The sequence below is a fragment of the Psammomys obesus genome, unplaced genomic scaffold (assembly GCF_907164565.1).
Source record: "Psammomys obesus unplaced genomic scaffold, mPsaObe1.curated_primary_1811, whole genome shotgun sequence".
NCBI classification, from domain to species: domain Eukaryota; kingdom Metazoa; phylum Chordata; class Mammalia; order Rodentia; family Muridae; genus Psammomys; species Psammomys obesus.
Window position 1 is genome coordinate 35,571,326 of NW_026593286.1, and position 12,301 is coordinate 35,583,626.

The 12,301-nt window shown below is 41.4% G+C and overlaps 1 protein-coding gene and 1 non-coding gene across 2 annotated transcripts in view; both read left to right on the plus strand.

Annotated features, from left to right (window-relative positions):
- Hecw2 (HECT, C2 and WW domain containing E3 ubiquitin protein ligase 2) overlaps window positions 1–12,301 on the plus strand; it is a 158,041-nt gene that overhangs the window by 84,162 nt on the left and 61,578 nt on the right. Inside the window, exons 14-16 of the mRNA XM_055616959.1 lie at window positions 197–331; window positions 4,134–4,236; window positions 6,698–6,794. Coding sequence (XP_055472934.1) covers window positions 197–331; window positions 4,134–4,236; window positions 6,698–6,794 — 335 coding nt within the window. The remainder of the gene's footprint in view (window positions 1–196; window positions 332–4,133; window positions 4,237–6,697; window positions 6,795–12,301) is intronic.
- On the plus strand, window positions 5,031–5,187 carry LOC129684071 (U1 spliceosomal RNA). The gene has a single exon (XR_008721261.1). It is a non-coding gene; the product is annotated as a U1 spliceosomal RNA (small nuclear RNA).

The following is a 12,301-nucleotide window of genomic DNA, read 5'->3' on the forward strand; positions in this document are numbered from 1 at the left end:
AGACAAAGACTGTTACTCAAAAGTGGGTAGTTTTCTGAGTGGGCAGCGCTCCGGGTCTGCTGAGACCTGTGATACGTGTTGGCCCCTCCATGACGCAGTGGGTTGTGGGTAGTTTTCTGAGTGCACAGTGCTCCCGGTCTGCTGAGATGAGTAAAGCGTGTTGGCCCCTCCACCGACTCAGAGCGTTGTATTCTAGGCATTCTTCGTTGACCACAACTCCAGAACCACCACGTTCATTGATCCTCGGCTCCCGCTTCAGAGCAGTAGACCCACAAGCGCGCTCGTGCATCGGCAACACCTGACGAGGCAACGCAGCCACAGCGCGGGTGAGGTGAGTCCTGGCCTTTAGGGACTGACCGGTCAACTGAGGATGGCTGCTAGGAAATGGTGCTTTGTGAAATTGTGCTGCCTTCTTGGTGTTTGCTGGTTTTGCCAGTTTTTATTATATTTATTTTGCTTTAGTTTGGTTAACTTAGCCTAACCACAATTAAACTGAATTTATCATTCAATATCATTTAGAGGCTTAAAACGTTTTGGAATGTTGGAATGTTTTGGAATGAAAATTTCAGGTTTCTCAGAAAATACCTCTAGGCTAAATTGCAAATGTAATAGTTGCCGTTTATGATGGAAGTCTGAAGAATAAAGTTTCAAATTTAACTAAAGGGGAGTTGGTAATATACAAAATGCTCACAGAAGATAGATAACCCTTGCACACCCAGCATTCTCATAAGCAAAAAAAAAAAAAAATGAATGAATTTTTAGTGGGTTAAAATGTTGTTAACTACAAGGAAAAACTTGTTTTTTAATTAATTAATTGATTCTCTTTACATCTTGATCGTAGGCTCCTCCGTCCTCTCCTTTCAGGCCCACCCTCCCTCCCTCTTCCCCCATCCCTCCTCCCCTATTACTCAGAAAAGGGGAAGCCCCCTCCTCACCCACCCTGCCTTATCAAGTCACATCAGGACGGAGCTCATCCTCTTCCTCCGTGATCTGCCAAGGCAACCCCGCCAGGGGGAAGTGATCAAAAGGCAGGCAACAGAGTCCATGTTGGAGACAGCCCTCCCTGCCCTCTTACAAGGGGACCCGTAGGAGCCCCGAGTTGTCTATGGACTGCATCTGTGTAGGGGGCCTAGCTCCAGTCCAGGCATGGCTAGAAGAATTTCTTAGATGAGGTTTTCTGGATGCCGAGGGTGAACCTGTAGGGTGGCGGAATCCTTGCTGGGATTGCCTGTAATTAGACTGCATTTGGCAGAACTGATGTGTGCGCTGCCTGCCCAGAGAAAACAGCCTGAGCTGAGTGACAGGCCGCCTTGCTGCCTTCACTGCGCGGGCCTGCAGCGGTCCACAGTAACCACAGGGGGGCTCTCCAATACCCTGACCCAAACCGCACAAACAGCTCTTCTTGTATGATTTTTCTTTGAACAGCTTCAATACCTAAGAGGACTGTTTGTGGCTGGGTTTTCTTCTCCTTCGTATAAGTTCATTCTTTGTGTGCGTGCTGTGGCTTCTAAAAGTTCCCTTAGACAAATGGAATTGAGATTCTTTTCTTGCCTGCCATTTCTAAAGGCGTATCGTATAGCCAGTATTATATTGCAGGTCAAATATTCCGAAGGCTTTCTTGTAAGGAAAAAATTATGAATGCAATAAATAACTGAATTCAATTCATCAAAATTCCACCCATGGAATTTCCCCCTATGCTGTTCATACTGCTTTAATGCATCATGTGTTCACTGTTTATAGAAGATTATACACGGGAAGCTCATATAAAAATGATATATAAGTCTAATGCAGGGTGAGGTACGCATGAAAATATTTGTTTTATGAGTAGCCAATAAATCTTTATCTTGCTGCCCTGCAAGCCATTCCTGGTGAACTGAGGACATTGACTGCATTCAGTTTAACAAATACCACTGAACTCTCACCCTTGGACCTAGTGTGCATAGTGTAAGCAGGACTCTACCTGCCTCTATCACGTAGACAGTGGACTTTAACTATTTACTTTATGGTGAGTTCCCAAGCTGAAGTTCGCTGTTCTGTCTCATCAGGACAGTGCTTCTGAGAAAGTGTGCATGAGATTAATAGCTGGAGTGCCTCTCTTTCAGTACCTCTGCCTCAAAAACTTTGAGTTACTTTCATGGCCTAGGGGTAGTCAGTTGTAGAAGAGGGACCCCCAAGGGTACATTAGCAACTTAAATGAGGGGAGCTGAGCAGTTGAACAGAGAGTAACCCAGCACGCAGCCACAGCGTGGTCCAACCTTTCTCAAAGAATATGGCTTGTGATGCGGCGCTTGGCGGTGTGCTTGAGGCAGTGCCTGTATTTCCTGGAGGAACTGACCACTGCCTTGGGGTCTGGTTTTAAGAAGTGAGGTCTTTAAGAAGACCTTTGGCTGCTCTAGGAAATGTTGACGCATAGCAACATACTGACAGGAGAGGAATTATATAGACTGGTGTGTTGAAATGCTAAGTTCTCTGCCTGAAGGTGTGTAAAGAATGACTGAATCTCCCCACTAAAGGCAGCCTGAGAAAACTTCTGGTTGGTGTAACGGGTCTTGCCTGTTAACCGTCCCAGCGTCATTTAGCCATGTCTGCAGTCAGTAGACATGCTGATGGTGCTGCTGTGGAAGCAGACACCTGCTGCAATGCAGAAACTCTGTGGTTGAGAGTGTGAAGAATACAAATAATTAACAATTATTCCCCGGGTTCCTCATATGGACAGCACATTTAAAACTGTATTTTAAATGAAGGAAAATAAGAATAACAATCCTTGATAAACTTTTAAAGGGACTTTGAGGGTGCTGGGGTGAGGAAGGGGAGTATAGACCTCTGGCTGCCATGTTGATGACCTGGCTTTGATTCCTGGCACCCAGAAAAGAAGGGAAGGAGAAAACTCACTCCACAGATTTGCCCTCTGACCTACATGCACATCCTGGCACCCATGAACACCGCCCACAATAATAATAAATAACATTAAAAAGGAAAAAGCTCCTTTTTAGTAACCGAGAAAGAAAGCTGTATTTTAATAAAACTTAGATATACTACAGAGTTTCTTTTTTATTGTTCCTAGCTTTATCGGGGCCTAGGAAACAAATAATAGAACTGTTAATAACAACAACTGGCTCTGAAGTAGACACCAAGCACCATGGGAGCTCAAAGGACATTTAACTTTAGCTTGAAGGGAAGGAAAGTTTTTTTTGTGGAGAAGGGGGCTGTTTGAGCTATACTTTGAAGAATGAATGAGAGCATTCCTGAAGGATAAGCAAGCTGGGGAGGGCAGAGAAGCTGTTTCTAATATGAGGAGCTTTAGAAAGGTCTCAACAAATAACCAGCTGATGCAATGTAATAAAATGCCTATGAAGATTTCGGCGGGAGGAGATAAAAGCTCCATTTTCAAAAGTACCAATTTATACATCCATGATACTTGTCTTAAAGAAAGAAAGAAAACACTAGCTTAAGCGATGTCAGAGTTTCCTGGTAAGAACACAAATGAGTGGTTTGGGTTATCTATTTGTAGGAGTTTCTAAATCTACAATAGGCACAATAAATAATTCAGGCTAGGGCAACCTTTTTCCGAGCTTGCACACCTGCTACTGTGAGCTATCTGGTGTGGGAGGCTCAAACCAGAAAGAGCTGTTACACCAGGTCCTCTAATGGACGTGTAAAATTGCTTCTGAGGAGGCGATGTCCCAATGCACAGCCCCGCAGGAAGATTACAGCAGCTCAGCTCCTCTGCTGCCGAGCCAGGGAATTCCCTCGTGTGCCTAGGTAGATAAAAAAAGGGATATCCTGGCACAGCCCCAATACACACTGTGTCGCCCATCTCCTCTCTCTGATTGTACCGCGTGGCAGGTTGGGTTTCTGTCCCTGCAGAAGTTATTCCTGATCAACCAGTCTGCTATTTTGGTTCTGCAGCCCTGGTAATTACAAGCAGATTGAACGACTGAGCCACACACACTCTCCGACCCAAGACAGGACTGTCTCAACGCAGATCTTTTGAGGACCTGGGGTCAGCCCCGCAGCTGGCACCTGTTGTGACCAGTTGGTTATTTGCTGGGATAAGTGTTTTGAACAGCTCGGTTGGACATGCCAACACAGAGTCCTCTAGCTGTTGGTGTAACTGTTGCTTGCATCTGCAGGTAGGAGAGGATTCTCGGCATGCAGGACCGCCAGTTCTTCCCCGGCCATCCAGCACGTTCAATACAGTCAGTAGGCCGCAGTACCAGGACATGGTGCCAGTGGGTATGTCCGCACTTCCTACAAATCTTTGCCAGTATTATCATGTCGTTGTCCAGAGTGCATGCTCTGCTGACATGGGCCTCCTGCCAGCCTTCCACTTCCTATACTACAATGTAAAAACCACTGCATTATCCTTGAGAAATTTATAACAAAATCCTAGCCCCTTGACTCTAAGACAGCTTCTGCCTTATAAAATCCGGCAAGCAGCCGGGCATGGTGGCTCACACCTTTAATTCCAGAACCCACGGAGGCAGAGGCAGGCAGATCTCTGTGAGTTTGAGGCCAGCCTGGTCTACAAAGTAATTCTAGGACAGCCAAGACTACATAGAGAAACCCTGTCTCAAAAAAAAAAAAAAAAAATAATCCTGTAGCCTTGCTTAGTAAATATTGGATTGTTGAAGGTAATGAGATAATATGCAATCATTGTAAATTAAGCATTTGAACAAACATATAATTAGAATATATTGCACCCTGAGATAGAATTTAAGTGGCATGTGAATCCATGGTAGCCTCATATGCTACTCATGCAAGGCTACCACATTCTTCCGGGCTTTTATAACAAATAGAAGGCAACAAAACCTCCAGAGAGTACACTGAAATAAACAGACGCAAGCTTCCAGGTCTGAAAACCACTCTGAACTGGTATTAAAATGGTGAAGCTAAAGTGTAGTCATGATCTCAAACCTGGAGCGTGCAGAATGGAGAAACTGCTGAGAGGCAGCTAGACTCTTTCTCCCATTGTAAATCAGAGCAGCTTTCTCTTTGTTTTGCTTTAAAATTCTCATTTAAACACCACAGTACTTAACTGGTGGGGAAGATATCATGATCATGAAGATGGTTTTCCCAGGGGAAGGCACCTCCATTGTACTCCAGATGAGCTGACCCTGTGATTTCTCTAATGTGGAACGCTTAACCACATGATTTGTGGTGGTGGGTGCATTTACAATCTACCCTAGAAACAAACAACAGAAACTCTGTGTCATAGAATATACTCTAATACTCATGACATAAAGAAGTTTCACAATCAGCAGATAAGAAATCTAAGGCTGATGTCCGTCTGCATTTGATAATGTCATCTTTAATATGTAATGTGTTAATAAATACCAAGTATATAACTTTCAAGAGCTATAAAATTATTGCTTAAGAAGTATCTCATCTCTGATCTTGTATGGAATAGAAAAACAACTCCATTACAGAAGTGTTTACCTATCATGAAACGCTCATTCGGGATCCTTAGAGTTGACGTTGGAATTTCATTTTAGAGAACAGCATTTAAAAACCTTTAAAACATTTAACTACAGGCAAGGTGGTGGTGGACACCTGTAATCCCACCGGTGAGGGAGGCAGAGTCAGGGGGATCTCTGTGAGTTCAAAGCCGGTCTGGTCTACAGAGCAAGTCCAGGAGAGCCAAGACTACACAGAGAAATCCTGTTTAAAAAAAAAAAAAAAAAAAAAAACATTTAACTAAAATATGTGTGTATAGACAGCATGAAGTTTCAGGTACAACTACCTATAAAATTACTGGGCTCAGTGGTATTGAGAATTCAGACACCCTAACCTTGATTCTCTGTACTATATTTATTATCTATTTGTGATTATTAGTAATATAGCTAAGCAGAATAATCTTACATACACAGATTCACTTTCCTGATAGAGAGGTAATAATGGTACCCCTAATGAATTTTAATGAACAATTTTGGTGTTTCTACAGCCATGTTAAGTAGGTTGTAGATTATTTTAAAATATATGTTTTGCTAATAGTTGATGTTTTGTGTTGCTATTGTTCATACAGTGGGCTTGCTATGGAGCCTTTTACATTTGGCACCTATTTCCACACAGAGTTAGAGAACAGTTTGTCATTAACACTGTAGCTGTAACTGTCACTGTTATTGGTGACTGTTGTTTGGGGCAGGGAATTTCTGGTTCTCTCTTTACCTCTCTGGCTAGAAGACTGAAGCCAGAAGATGGTTTGCGCTTCTTATGGTTGACATTTTTGTGAGGTTGTCTGCTATTGGCATTTTGTTGGTGGTGGTGGTTTTGGTTTAGTCTGGCTTTTGAGACAGTCTTAACAGTGTAGCCCAAGTAGATATCAAACTCTGCTCCAGCTTCAGTCTTCCAAGTGCTGGGATTAGAGGTTTGCACCACGCCTGGCTTTGAGGTTGATTTTGCAAGTTTAAAATGATGAATATCTAGAATTTTGTTGGTGAACTAACCTTGTCATTTGAAAGTAAATATGGTGCATCAGATTAGCTAAAAAAGAATAGCAAGTGACATGGATTAGGTGTGACCCTGACAATCAAATAACAGCTTAGACAACTCTGGCCACAGTTGCAGAATAGCTCCAAACTAAGGACTTGAATGAGTGAAATGAAAATTAGCCAGAAAATAAACTTTTTAAAGTCTGAATTTAGAACAGCATAGAAGTAGTAATAGATTTTTTTTAATTATTCTTTTTTTTTTTCAGCTTACAATGACAAAATTGTTGCATTTTTGCGTCAACCCAACATCCTTGAAATCCTACAAGAGCGCCAACCTGATCTTACCAGAAATCACTCACTCAGGTAAACAGGATTTCAGGGTTTATTTCAAGAGGCGTTAGTACCAGCTGTTAAACTTTGGTGACACCACCAGTCATGGGTGTGTGTTGGGGGGGGGGGCTTGTTCTTTCCTTCTAATGTTGCTTACAATGGTTATATATGAATATGTTCTGTCACTAACACCACCTAGTTTTAGCCCCAGTTTTCTCCACGAAGTACAAGAGTGTGGTAAGGTTGGCTAAATAACCTCGAATCCCTTTTACGGAAGAAATATTAAAAGGAAACAAATGAGCACAGCCAAGAAAACATCCCAGCTTGCAAACAACGACACTGATATTTTAAGTGCAGCTTGACTCAACAAGAATAGTCTTTTACTGAGTTGAGATTTGTAAGGTCGTAGACTTGACATTCCATTTTTCCTTAATGAAAACCCAGTAGAAGCCAAGCAGAGAATCTGCTTTCCCCCATGTGAGTCCTCCCTTCAATATGCCAGCTTCCAGTTTCCCCCGTCAAGGTATTTTATTCTTGGTTTGCCAAGAATGGCCTTTCTTCTAAAGCTCTGCTGTGAACCCTTTCAACTGCACAGTAGCTCTCAGTTATATGATACAGGACAGTGTTCTCCTGGTCTCGGTGTACTGTGTATCACTGGTGGAAGAAAGGGAACACCTTATCTAACCTGGTGCTCACTTGATTTACACATACTTTTAATGGCAGAAATGTTTGTCAGTGGTGCCGTCCAAAAGCATATAGCAGTAGTTCTCAAAGACCCACTTTCTTCTGCCAAATTCATCTTCACCCAAATAATGTAGAAGCTTTATATAATACAAAACGCCAGGCCTCACCCCCCAGCACACACATGCACGCACACACGCACGGGGTGGGGAGCAATCTTCTGAATGCATCCCATTCCCGCGCATCTCATTCCCACAGACTAAGAAAGGAATCCTTGTGAAGTTTTGTGCTTTCCCTCTGCACTCTAGGTTATTATTGAAAGCAATTAGTACATCTTCAGATCTCTGCCATGGGGGAGGCTACATGATTTAATCTACCTAAACAGGGCATCTGACTTACCACAAGCCTTTAATGACTTAGAAGAACTTCAACAAACTTATTAGAGGGACAGTGGGAGGCTCCGGCTGCCAGCATCCAGCCTTTTGTTTTTGTTCTGCCTTTGAGACTCCTGAAGAAGGCTGAAGGTTTCTTCTGCATAGACCTCACACAGTAATCTCTTCTATAGAAATGACCTCATTGGCTTTGAGACATATTTCCATTTATGCTCCGAGACTCTGTACAGATTATGACCATGGGAAGCATCAGCAGGCATGACAAGCCACATAAAGCAGGAACTCAAATCAATGAGATAATGTCCTCTCTCTCACCAAGTATGTGTCACTCGGTGCTTTCGTTTCCTTGTTATAACAACAGAAGAAGTCTGTACATCTGGGAGAACATTCTGTTTCACACATTCAAGACTACGTCGTAAGGAACATCCCCACAACTGTAGGGGTGGAGTCTAAGCTGGGGTCTTTACTATCGGGTTTTGGTGATTTCTTTGATCATAGATTGTGTTAGCAAGTTGTCATATGACAACATACCTGAGAGAACTAATGTATAAAGAAAAGGGCTTACTTTGGTTTTAGTGTTTCCTAGTCCCTGATCTGGTGGACCTGTTGTCTTTGGTCCTCTGACTGGGGGTCACGGGCTGCCAAAAGGGAATAAGGAAACCAAATGCTCACCTTAGAGCTAGGAAGCAAGAATTACAAGCGAGGATCACTTGGTCCCCATCAGTGGCACAATCCTGATGACTTAAAAACCTTCCTCAAAGCATCTTCTCCTGGAAGTCCACAGCACTACCCAGTAGCACCATCTTGAAAAGAAAGACTTTAGCTTGTGGGCCTTAAAGACACATGGGAGAGACATGGTTCATCTGTGCGTCACAGGTATCTTTTGAGCTCTGTGTTCCTGCCTGGCAGGGATTACCAACACAGATTCCCGTGCAGTCTTCCTGACTGATGGTACAGCCACTTGAAAGAAGTAACTTTCCTGTCCCTGCGTAAGGGACGCCATTGGGAGACTGAAGTGGGTATCTCTTTGCTTTTTGCTTCTCTTGGCTTATAATTCCTCTGAAGTCAGAACACAGCAAGTGAATGATTCTGCTTTATTCATATCCAGTTTTCTCTTCCGTGAGACTCCACTTTTCTCTTTTCATGAAGAATACCCGTGGTTTTCCATGTACAGATGGCTTTTGCTTTCAACTGCTATTCTGAGACCTTGATTCTCTCTAATCTTATCATGATTGATAAGGTTAGAATGGTGCCAAGTTGTCCCTCCAAACCCTTAGTCCTGGGAGGGGTTATTTCTCTAGTTAAAAAATGGACGTCCAGAGGGAGAGATTAATAATGTGTACTGCTTTCAGAGGACCCAAGTTTGGTTCCCAGGTTGGGTGGTTTATAACCACCTGTAACTCCAGCTCCAGGGCATCTGATGCCCTTCTCTGACTCTGTGAGAAACTGAGCTCACATGTACATACCAATCTCCACACACATACATATAATTAAAAATAATTTTTTAAATGAACATTCAAATTTGCTGCCGCTTCTGTCCAAGGGGAAGTGCCACTATTGGACTGTGCTAAATTGTACTATTGCTTTTCACTGGAAGATAATAATCATACCAAGATATCTAGTACATGTGAAGATAAGAGCTGGAGTGAAAAATCCTTTTTAGTATCAAAATACAAATATCTTCATTTAAAACATCTTTGAAAATATTTTATATATTTAAAATGAATAGAACACATTTTTTTTTTTTTTAGTTCTGGCATTTGTATACTATTCCATTTATTATGTGCAGAGAACATCAGCCTGTGGTCAGAGTTGAGGATTTCCCTCTCTGGTGGTTAGCAGGCCCAGCCAGGAGGTCTGTTCCCTACCAGCCCTGTTCCCCCAGCTGGCACTGATAGTGGGTGCCAGCCTGACCATTCTTCCAAAGCTTCTTACAGAAAGTCGCTTGCCACAAGAACATGCTCTGTTATACTTTTTCCTTTTCGTTTAAGTAAATCCATTTCGTATTTTAAGTTACTAATAAAGAAATGAGCCAAGAAATTCTGAGCCATGAGAGGCAAAGAGGCATGTGTCTCCATTTCACCAAGAAGATGCAAACTCAAGTGTGGGCCTTTCTGTTCCTTCCTATCAGCCTTTATAGAGAACCTTGCAGTTTCATTGTAGTTTAATTTTTCTCTGATTAAAATTTGAAATTACATTTGCCTTGAAATTACAAAAAAATATATAGAATTTTTTTAGAATTTAAAAATCAAAGTTTCCCAAAACTAGCTTAAGTAAAACAAATCCTAATTCTTAACCTATGTCTCATCCAATTTGATCACAAGTGAATTTTTCCACATTGAAATTGAGCTGGAAATATTAGCCTGAGCTATTATCTATACCCCTTGGTCAAAGCAACGGGAATTTACACCTGCTGATCCTGAAGCACATCCTGTCAGGGCCTGCCTTTCTCTGCCCCTTGGTCACCTCTGATTTGTTTGCTGCTCATTTAGATTCAAGGACCAACCTAGCAATGCTCTAATCTTTGCTGTGTTACTCAATTTAAATAACAGAAAATCTAGATTGGGACTGTTATTTTTCTGTGGAGCATTTATATTGAATTTATAAAAGCACCTCATTAAAATAATTTATAGACTACTATATAATGGTCATTGGAAACTTTTGGTAGAAGATTGTCATCTCTCCCTAGGAAACCAGAAGTCATGGCTCTTGGGAGGTAGTTAGGGATGTATCTTAAAAACTTGTATTTGGGGCCTGGAGACATGACTCCACAATGGTAGACACTAGCTGCTCATCCTGGGGTCCTGAATTCAAATCTCATCACCCACATGGTGGCACACAGCCATCCATAATGAGATCTGATGTTCTTCTTTCTGATGCTCTCTTCTGTCATGCAGTCATACATGAAAATAGAGTGCTCATATACATAAATAACGTTTTTTAAACATTTGTATCTGTAGTCAGACAGACCTACATTTGAATTGTGACTCTACAGTTTACTTTTGACTCAGGGTGACTTAGAATGAAGCATTTAAGAGCCTTTCAAGTTATTATTCTAAAAACAGGATGTATGTTTCTGCCTTTCAGTATCCTTTTAAGATTAAGTGGAAGAAGGATTATGAAGCACTTTGTAGTGTGTGAACCGAGCAACATACCATAAAATGAAGTTATTATGTTATGCGTCTGTCCCTTACACTGTGACTGCATATTGCAAGGACTGTGTTTAAGATAAGTTGTCCTTTGAGCTTCCCTAGAGTCTATGAGCCACTGGCTTTGACACTGGTCATACATATAAATGGAGCCATGTGAATCTGTGCATATAATGGAACTTCAGTTAAAGCCTCTGTAGGTCGTGGCTAACTTCATGCAGGAGCGTTGCTGGTACAATTTTCACCAGTTCCTACCTCTAAAGTCTTTTCTATGCATACAACGAAATCAGCCTCAGAGAGAAAGAGAGCTGAATAAAATCCAGAAGAAATTTCTGAGGGCTAAAGTTTCGTGAAATATTTGCTATTCATGTCTTTATTTGAATGTATGTGGTAGTTTATATGTGCATGCTAGGCTTTTGACATGTATCTATGTCTCATTTTTGCATTTTAGGGTATGTTTCTTTTAAAGCCAAAGTATATGAATTTATAGTTTCAATTTATGAATATATTTTTATTTAAAATACTTGTTATCAAATGCATAACAAGTATTGTGATTCTTAGAAACTATAAAATTCTATAAATTCTGGTATATCAGAGATATTGATTCTTTAGAATGATAGGCATAGAGTTCAAGCTGTGAAATGCTTTAGGAAAGATGTATCATAACTAGAAATTTAGCATATTATAGTTAAACTTCTTTTTGCAGAGTCCAAAATGTTTTTCCTGTACTGAAGTTTCTTCTTATCTGTAGAGATGAAGTTCAAAGATCCCAGTGATTATTTGGTATTTCCCATGGAATGAAACAGTATATATATAATAGATACTTGTGATAAAGTTTTATTTAGAGGGGCTGGAGAGATGGCACAGTGGTAAAAGCACTGTCTGCTCTTCTAGAGGTCCTGAGTTCAATACCCGGCAACCACATGGTGGCTCACAACCATCTATGATGTGATCTGATGCCGTCTCCTGGCGTGTAGGTGTACATGCAGATGGAACACTCATATACATGAAATAAATGAATCTTTAAAATTTGTTTTGATTTATAATTTTGGTGCAGGCAGAGTGCAACAATTCCAAAATAAAATAGGGCAGGTACAACAGTATGTGATAATCAAAGTTGTTTAAAGCACCCATTTGTTGACGTCTGGGCACTTCCCATTTAATGTTTTTAGCTATGGTTGACAATAGGTAACAGAAGTCAGACAATAAAAGCCATGAGGCTAGAGAAATGGCTCAGTGGTCATGAGCACTTGCTACTCTTTCAGAGAACCTAAGTTCGATTCCCAGCACCCACATTTGGTGGCTTATAACGACCTGT